Below are 9,881 nucleotides of genomic sequence, written 5' to 3'. Positions count from 1 at the left end.
TTGTGGCACGTATAATGTCTATAGCATAACGATAGCTAATTCTCTAAATGAATGGTTGTCTTTTCGTGACTGATTATGTTTTAGTATGAATAACATAATTATGACATCTGCCATTGTGATGAAGTCCAGGATCATTTGTTGATGACAGGTTCTTAGAGATAAATGGGTTCAATGTTTTAAACTGATGCCATATACTTGACAGATATTTGAGTTTAGTTTGTGAAACCTTCACACTATGGGAGCCTACTTCAGCTCTTTAACAACATCTTAGTTAATATTCTAACTCACTGCACTATAACCTTTATTCCAGCAATGAATCCGCACTTTGGACTGAGACACTCCCTGAGTCACACGAGAGGAGACAGAGTTCAGCAGAGGAGGCGTGACAGAGCTCCTCCCTCACCTGACTCACTGCAGAGAGACAGACGGACTGAAAATCAGACGATCACATTCGCCTTCAGACCAAACTAACAACTTCCTCTGAGTTCAGCTACAGGAGAGAAAAGTGGAAACTACAACACTGCTGCTTCAACCTGCGGACCCTCCACCCCCTGAAGGTGAGTCTGACTCCAAACAATACTCAAATGGCGCTTTTCCACTGCAGGACCTAGCACGGCTTAGCACGGTTTAGTTTGGCCTTGGTAGGCCATGCTGACTTTAAAGGTCCCACGTCATGGCCATTTCTACTGCTCATTATTCCATTGTTGAGGTCGACTAGAATAGATTGACATTGTTCAATGTTCCAAACTCACATTGGTTTCTCACAGCATCTCTGTATAGTCTGTGTGTTCACTCTCTGTCCTACACGGCTTGTTGGAGCTCCTGCCCCCCCCCCTCCCTATGAGCCCACTGTGCTCTGATTGGTCAGCTCGCCCACTCTGTTCTGATGAGGCCACCACCGTTACAGCTGGACATCAGTGATTATGTGTTACCATGGCGTTTGTTAGAAACCAGGAAATGACACCAGTGATGACAAACAGATGGGAATGCTGCGTGGGGTCTGGGGGCCGTGTTGGCGGGACGTTGTGGGGCTCGCTGCTCCGCCCTTTGAGGCTCGAGGAGCGGACAGTGTGAGCTGGATTACTGGTGTCGTTTCCTGGTTGCTGCGTGGGGTCTGCGAGACAGCGAAACACAGCTAAACTCAGCCTGAGCACACACACACACACACACACACAGTTCACGAAACACTCACAGCCTGAAAAAAGACTAGGCAGTCAGTGTATGTGCCGGCGAAACTCCGCGCAGTAGCGCGGCTGAGAAAAGACAAGGCTGAGTGAGTGTTTCTCCGCGATCCCAACTCGTCTATTACCAACGTTCAGGGAGCTCTATGCTCGTCGCTAAAGGTCCCCCCACTGCATTTGATAGTGTTGCAAGGGATCCTGGTGTGTGAGGAGCTCCACGGATTGGTCCATTTGGATATGGTGACGTCACTGTACCCAGAAGGAAAACAATTGTAAAAGAAAGTGTTAGAGTTTACTCGCTACAGGGTGTACTTTGAGGGTTTGTGACTGCAGACCGTTCACATGCAGAAAGAGCTACATAACACAAGGGGACGGGTGATAACCGGAAAGCATGACATGGGACCTTTAAGCTGCGTTTCCATTAAAGCTAGTAACTGGGGTAGTTAGCGACGCAGTGTAGGCGGGGCGATCGGCTGTTCGGCGGGCGGAGCGACGCTGCGTAAAACTGCCGTGACGTTATCTTCAATGCGACACAAAACACCAGAACAATGGAGGATATGGAAGCGATCGTTTACTTGGTTCTTGGTATGTGGCTTTGTATCACAGCAAGGAGGTGTAGTGTTGTCCTTTTGTATCTTGCTTTATTATAGACAACTCAGGAGACAGCGAGTACGGTTGACTGTGCTTTATTCGCGCTCTGTGCTACATCATAACTGGTGTCGCTCATATAACATTCCGGGTATTCACAACTCCGGACCAAAGAGTATGTCACAACATTACAGGAGGCAAACTTTGTTTCGGAAAAGGCTGCGTATAGCAAGACGAGATACAGAAGAAAGTAAGAGGAGAGTTTGGGCAATCACACAACATGTACAGTATATACATGTGTTTGTCAAATGATTTAAACTATTTTTTAGATAGGGACACAACGCTTTCAAGCAAAGAACAGAGCGTTAGCAAAAACCTACCATCCTGCAGCCGTTGCCGAGTCCAGGCGTCGTTTCGCGTTGCGACGTCGAGCTCCCGCGGTATTTTTTCATCCGCAACGAGATGGAGTAACGTCTGTACCTCGTTGTCACGATCCTAATGTTTTGTCATGTTTTTAGTTTTGTATGTCTTGTTATGGGTGTTGTTTTGTGGTTCTGTTCTCCCTGTTTCTTGTCTGGTCCTTCTCCCTGTGTTTTCCTCCCTGTCGTTAGTTTCCCTGGTGTGTCTAATCGTCTGATTGTGTTCACCTGTTGCCCTTGTGTTGCTCCCTCCTTTACCCAGTCTAATCGTCTGATTGTGTTCACCTGTTGCCCTTGTGTTGCTCCCTCCTTTACCCAGCTGTTTCTTGTTCCTTGATTGCCCCTCCCTGTATTTAGTCTTGTCTCTTCCTGTGTTCCCCTGTCGGTTCATTGTTTGTTTGTCCTCCCTTCACGTCACGCTTCTTGTTTTTCTCTCCGGTCTTCCTCCATGTTTTTCACGGTCAGTTTTTGTGTTATTGTTTTCCTGAGCTACCGTTTTGGTCTATGCCATGTTTTGTTCATGGCTTTAAATAAAGCTCGCTTTTTATTTCTAGACCTTTTTCAGTTTTTGTAGTCTGCATTTGGGTCCTACCTTTTCCACAATTTCCCGAATCCTAACACTCGTCCAACGACCACGGAGTGTTTTTGTTGTTGCTGCCATTTCTTTATGGATTTGTTGACGGTAGCTTGTCTGTTTTAAAAATGGTTCTTAGGCGACGCTTGGGGACTGTCTCGCGCAATGATTTTGACGATTCTCTGACCAATCAGCAGTCGGGAGTGTTTGCGTCCCTAGTTTAGCATATTCATCTCGGTTGTTGGCTCGGTAGGAACCTCGATTTTGGAGGGCCAGAAAAAAAGTGAAAAAGTAACCGTGAGCCGGAACTACCCCAAGTGGAAAAGCAAAAAAAAGCGGGCCGGGCCAAACTAAACCGTGCTAAGCCGTGCCAGGTCCTGCAGTGGAAAAGTGCCAAAAGTGAATTTCAGTGAAGTCAGTAGAGGAGGGGGAGGGGAGCCGTGACTGACTGTACTTCCTGTCTGCTGTGTTTCAGCTTCACTCAGAGACAACATGGCTTCCAGGTTAGAGGAAGATCTCTGCTGTCCGGTCTGTCAGGAAGTCTTTAGAGATCCTGTCATCCTGTCCTGTAGCCACAGCTTCTGTAAAGCCTGTCTGAAGAACTGGTGGGATGGGAAAGAAGTAAAGGATTGTCCAGTTTGTCGGAGAAAATCTTCATATGAATTCATTATTAACTTTGCTTTAAAGAACCTGTGTGAGACCTTCTTACTGGAGAGAGGTCAGAGATCTTCAGAGGCTCTCTGCAGTCTGCACTCTGAGAAACTCAAACTCTTCTGTCTGGACCATCAGCAGCCAGTGTGTGTCGTCTGCAGAGATTCAGAGAAACACACCAACCACAGATTCAGACCCATGGATGAAGCTGCTCAGGATCTCAAGAAGAAGCTCCAGAAAGCTCTGCAGCCCTTTCAGGAGAAACTGAAGATCATTGAAGAAGTTAAAGTGGAGTTTGATCTAACAGCAGGACACCTGAAGGTCCAGGCTCTACACACAGAGACGCAGATTAAGGAGCAGTTCAAGAAGCTTCACCAGTTTCTAGAAGAGGAAGAGGAGGCCAGGATGGCTGCACTGAGGGAGGAAGAGGAGCAGAAGAGGAGGATGGTGGAGGAGAAGATGGAGGCTGTGAGCAGAGAGATAGCAGCTCTTTCACACACAGTCAGAGCCACAGAGGAGGAGCTGAGAGCTGAAGACGTCTCCTTCCTGCACAACTACAAGGCTGCAGTGGAGAGGCTGCAGCGCCCCCTGCTGGAGGCTCCACAGCTGCCCTCGGGAGCTCTGATAGACCAGGCCAAACACCTGGGCAACCTCAGCTTCAACATCTGGAGCAAGATGAAGGACATGGTGTCCTACTCTCCTCTCATCCTGGACCCAAACACTGCTGATCCAGGACTCATCCTGTCTGAAGATCTGACCAGAGTGAGAGCAGGAGGACACAAACAGGAACTTCCTGATAATCCAGAGAGGTTTGATAGTTTCCCCTGTGTCCTGGGCTCTGAGGGCTTTAACTCAGGGACTCACAGCTGGGATGTCCAGGTTACAGACAGTACATTCTGGGCTCTGGGTGTATTAGCAGAGTCTGCCCAGAGGAAGGGAGCCATAGAGTCTGGATTATGGGGAATATGTTTAAATGAAGGTGAATACTCAGCAGAGTCACCACCAGATCAAGACACTGATCTCAGCCTGAAGAAGGAGCTCCAGAGGGTTAGAGTTGATCTGGACTGGAACGGAGGAAAGTTGTCGTTCTCTGATCCTGACACCAACACACACATACACACCTTCACACACACTTTCACTGAGAAGATGTTTCCATACATCAGCACTTTGGAGGAAGTGCAGATATTACCACTGAAGGTGTGTGTGACAGTGGATCAGAGCAGGTAGAGATAAACAGGATCATTATATCTGTGATGTTCGTCTCTGAAAGGGATCGTTCACTGACCTCTGAACCTGTCCTCCTGCTGTCTCTTTATTCTAAACATGTTTTTATTCTTGTTGTTATTGAGTTTGATAATCTGCTTTTTGATCATACTGTCAACCTTTACTAAATTGAAACACGTGCATTTAGCTGACACTTGTATCCAAGTAACATCATGTTCATCAAATATGCTGCACTGCTTCCTTTAGAGGAAATAAGAGATATATATTCTTCACATTTTAAATGATCTCACCCAGATTCAGATCTTTATGTCAGGTTATAGTTCAACCTTCTCTGTTTTATTGAAACTATGTTGTTATAAATTGTTCATTTGTGATTTGTGCATGATGGCAAAATAAATAAAAAATATGTTTAATCCAACTGCAAGTTTGAGCAGCGAATCATTTATCAGATCCAAAATGAAATGCATTTTAATTTCCAGTCCAGACAATATTGATTTTAAATAGTTGAAAAAAGTTGAATGTTACAGTCCATTTTTATATTTTAAACTTGTATAATCATATGAAACATACAGAGCTACTGGGTTTAAAGTAACTCCCTGACAGACCTCTTCGTCAGGGTATAAAATAAATGTTTTAAAGAGATTTCTAAGTATTTAAATACAGAGTAAATGTTAAACACAGTTTTCCCAGGAGAAGCCTAAACAGAGAGGACGACCCATTGCTGTTCAGCGTGGATTATCAAATGCACACGTTTATAAACTCTAAAGGATTTCATCTCAATCTAAAATACTGATTTCTTGGCAGCGGTGTGTTATCGAGTTTTAACAACCTCTTAAACTTCCAATTTGACCAATCAGAGTTGAGTATTCAGCTAAAACGTTTAATACAATATAATAATATATAGTAATAATATAATGGAGAAGATAAAGTAATGTGTGCAGTACATGAATATATAAAAACATGTATGTCACAATAGAGCTGTGCATTAATATGACTAATGATATCACTCAGATTATTAAAGCAGCAACAATCACATGTACTGAGAGAAGAGCAAACAGATGTTACAATGCTGTCAAATAATAAACAAACTAACATTTCTGATGAAATCAGTTTCACAAGAACAGAGGTTTCTTCAGACTGAAAACAAGTTGCTTCTTTTCCTCATTTTATTCATGTTTATTTCCTCACTGACATGACGCGTCTCAGAATAAAAAGTGACAGAGGTCAAGGCCGGGGGGGCGGCCCCGTCGCGGAGGCCATGCCAGCACCACCAGCTGGTCCAAGTCCAGGTGAGCAGCCTTAACCCGGTCCACCGAGACGTGCTGGGCCTTGCCACCCAGGTCGACCACCAAGTGCTTGCCCCCGTGTTCCAAGACCCGGAGAGGCCCGTCGTAAGGAAATAGTAGAGTCTGTAGAAACTTGGCTTGGTCACAATCAGAATGCTGCAGAGTATCTGTACTTCTAGTTGAGTAAAGGATGTGTTTACTTTTGCCATCTCTGCTTCCAGTTAATGCAATAATCCAATTCAAGACACTGGTGCTGGCCTTGGTTAAACTCCAGCTTGTGCACTTCGCTCGGCATCAGCCAATAAGATTGCTGCTCCCTCACTAGTGGCTCCGTTCCTTTCTGAGAGCCGTTGAAAAGAGCAGTTTTTTTAAGGGGGCGGGGCTACTAGGTTTATCTGCGAAATAATCACCAGGATAATGATTGACTGTATTGCCAGAAATCTACTTTTACTCACAGAAAAATGTATAACTTGCTACATCTCTCAGCCAGCCGAACTACTACTCAAGTAGCATGCCATCATCTATGGAACATTTGCATTCAGGAAAGCAAGTTCACGCAAAGGCGAGTGGATTTATGGCAGGCAGTGAACCAACGAAAAAAGAACGTCTCTCACCAAGTACGACTCGATTCCCTTCGTTTGTACCAAAGAACCGTTCAAAAGAATCGGACCGTTCGCGAACTTCACATCACTAACCCTCACTGTGAGTGGGACCCAGGTAACCCCCAAAAACATACCTGTTTGCTATCCTGGCTCCTAAATCAGAATCAGATTTATTACCAGGTAGGTTGACACTGAAGATTATTATCATCTGATATTTAAGAAGTGTGTTACATTTGAAATGGCAGAAAGTCTTGTTGCAATTTCCAGATATTAAAAGAGGTCCCTTGAGTTTCTCTGGTAATTATCAATAGTAGCAGTTAAGTGAATACTGTTCAAACAATACCTGTGTTTGTGTTTTATATTGATTTCTCTGTTTTATCCTTTCATAAATGTGAGGACTAAAATGGCTATAAACAAGGGCTGGTTGGAGTAAACAGGGTTTTATTGCTCTGTGGGGGAGGTGTAGGTATGCAGGACAGGGGGCTGGGTGGATGAGAGTATATTCTGCTTAAGATCTCTAGCATGTCATGTTTCAGGGAAGTCTACATATCTTGAATAGTATATGTGTTGGTTTAATTACTTTGTATTAATAATAAGCAGTCTGTGTAACCAGAAGTTGGAGATATGAGAGATGAAATATTTGTGTTATCTTTGTGAGCAAGGAAATATCCTTTAAGACACAACTGAGGTCTCTGGAATGTGGGGGGATGTGTGTGTGTGGAGGCTGAGTTAACTCCACCCCTTCCTGTGTGTGTTGGTATGAAAGCCTGTTCATCCTTTTGTTTGCCCTCTCTTCTCGCGCTGCTCAGACCGGAGGGTCTTGCAGCACGTGAATCAGGGCAGGAGTAGGCATACTCCTTACATTACGGATATGATATGATATGGCTTTTTATGGTATGGTAATGTATTATATTGTATTGCATTATTACCTTTTATAATTAAAACAGAATATTGTTTAACCCTCGTCCTGGTTGTTTTTGAGTGTTCCTTCGTTTAAAGCAAACTCATAGGATCGGCGCGGAGAAGTCAAACCTTCTCCTTCAAATGGTGACCCCGACGTGATGACGTCATGACGTGGGGACGTGAGGACGTGCCGACGTGGTGACGTCATGAGTTTTTTTTTTTGAGGAAACACTGGCAGCCAGCAGACGGAGGGAGATGCCTGGAATAATATTTGACAACTATGGATCCAACTGAAAGGTAAAACGGACGCCTGTTTCTATCGAAGGTCTGTAATTGTCTCAAGCTAAATTTTAGAGTTGTCAAAGATATTTCCAGGTGTCATTTACGGTAAAGAGTGCAATGCATATTTTAGCATAGGTAGGTAACAAACTAACAAATACGATTAATAAAGCAACGGTTAGGAACCTCGTGGATTTTTCAGAATCGCACGACTGACTCGTTAGCTACACGTGAAGCGATGAGGAGTGTAAGACGAAGGTAAAAGGCCCCGTGGGTTTTTTTAGAAATCGAGACGGCTAGCCCATCGGCGGAAGTTCAGTGGTTTCCTAAAAAAGATTCCATCCAGAACAAAACTGAATAATGCTTTTCAGTCTCATAGGAGCTGCAGTGTATTATATGTCAATAAATCCAAGAGGGGATACGCAAATTTCAAAAAGCCATTTTGAAACGAACGGAATCTCGTTCTCTTGTTCTGTGGGGTTATTAATCAAGAAGGCTAAACGTGACGAAAAAGGATTCTGTTGACCTGGGTTTCGGCTCCATGAGAATGCCACATCGCTGAAAAGCCGTGTCGAAGCGCATTCTAAGGTCGCATTATCTGTTGAAATAAACATCGCACCATAAAGCTGGATAGACTGTACGGGGAATCATTTTCTGTGAATAATTATGAATAGATAAGGGAGAAAAGTCAGATAAAGAAATGCAAAGTCATGCTGGAAGGATACCGTGGGTTCGAGAAAGCCCCCACCTTTTTTCTTCACAGCTTTCCTCTAATTGCTGTGCAGCAGCCCAGAGTGTGACTGCTTGTGCTTCTTCTCGAAAATGCCTGAAAAATGGCTGCTGAGCGTTGAAAAAAAGGTGTGAATAACATTGAAGATTAATAGATCAATGTATCGTAGATATTTAAATAAATAAGAAACATTGCATTGTGAATTTCGTGGTATTCGTCATTTACTGAGAATTTTACTTATATTTCAGAGGAATTAATTGCATACAGTAACGTTGAGGGGAAGTAAGAATGGGTTTTGCTGAGTATATGAAGTACATGCAGGTTAAAGTTTGATTCAAATTGAACATAATAGTGGATTATTCCACCTAGATTGGACATGGAGAGATGAGAATTTGTTGGGCATTGGATGGTGAGCTCACTGTGAGAAATATATATTGTAATGTAATTTAGGAGTTGTGTTGATCATGCAACAGTGAGGTTCAACTACTGCTAAGCTAGTGGGCCAGCAAATTGGCATAGATGTACACGAACAATGAGAGTAGATTAAGTTGTTTTGTCTTTCATGCTTTTCACCAAGGCTCATTTGAGTGGTTATTGTCTTAATGTAGTGTTGTTGTGTGTTATATTGTGTAAAATATAATGTACCCACACGCATGTGGTTTATTTGTCACAGTTCATTTTAAAGTCAGCCACCTCATGGCTAGATCTCATCTCTGAGAGTCCATTGGGTTAATGAGTAAGAGGTCCTTTGTTCTTCAGGCCACATGTTCAGGATGAGCAGCATCCAAGTCATTTGACCCCATGAGGTCAGGAGTCATTCTGTTAGACCAGAATCATGTGTAAGACAAATCATTGTTCTTTTGTCACACTTTGAATTACATAACATTTGATTTTGCTAAATCAATTTATCTATAAATGTTGTAGTTGTAGTTTGGTGTTTGCTAACATTTTTAGGAACGACATGGTCCTACACTTGGGTCAAATTACATTACTGTGGTCGGATTAGTGTGCTCTGCAGGTTTACTATTGTTCTGACCAAGCAGTGGGATTTTTAAGTACAGGGAGGTTCTTTCATAGTGTGTGAAATATGCGATGCTGGAAACATGTAGGTGTTGAAAAACTTAGTTTCGGTAAATATGTCACAATGGATGAAACGATTATTAGAGGGAGTTTTTGTAATATCATTAGTAGACATTAATTGTGTTTTTAAGTTTATGAAGAAAGAGTAGAAAGTAAACGGGAGGTTGTTATAAGTTTGTCATTCAGAAGGAATCTGTTAAATGGTTAAGCATGACAGAGGTGCTGCACAAACAAGGTTTGCTCCAGCCATCTCACACTGTTGGATAACACAGAGGTGATTGATGAGGGAAGCTTGGGCAGCTGCAGGGCACAGGGAGGAAAGAGAGAGAGAGACAAGAGAAGTAGATGTTTTGAAGAGTTCAGA

The 9,881-nt window shown here is 43.3% G+C and overlaps 1 protein-coding gene across 1 annotated transcript; it reads left to right on the top strand.

The window, feature by feature from the left end:
- Positions 1-401: 401 nt before the first annotated feature.
- Positions 402-5,055, top strand: LOC117446473 (nuclear factor 7, brain-like). Its single transcript, XM_034082657.2, has 2 exons — positions 402-557; positions 3,238-5,055. Exon 2 carries the CDS (start codon positions 3,255-3,257, stop codon positions 4,638-4,640), a length of 1,386 nt encoding a protein of 461 aa, XP_033938548.1. The 5' UTR covers positions 402-557; positions 3,238-3,254; the 3' UTR covers positions 4,641-5,055.
- The last annotated feature ends 4,826 nt before the right edge of the window (positions 5,056-9,881 follow it).

Source organism: Pseudochaenichthys georgianus, chromosome 5, assembly GCF_902827115.2.
Source record: "Pseudochaenichthys georgianus chromosome 5, fPseGeo1.2, whole genome shotgun sequence".
NCBI classification, from domain to species: Eukaryota; Metazoa; Chordata; class Actinopteri; order Perciformes; family Channichthyidae; genus Pseudochaenichthys; species Pseudochaenichthys georgianus.
Note: the sequence above shows the minus strand (reverse complement) of the source record. Positions and strands in the feature narration are given on the sequence as shown.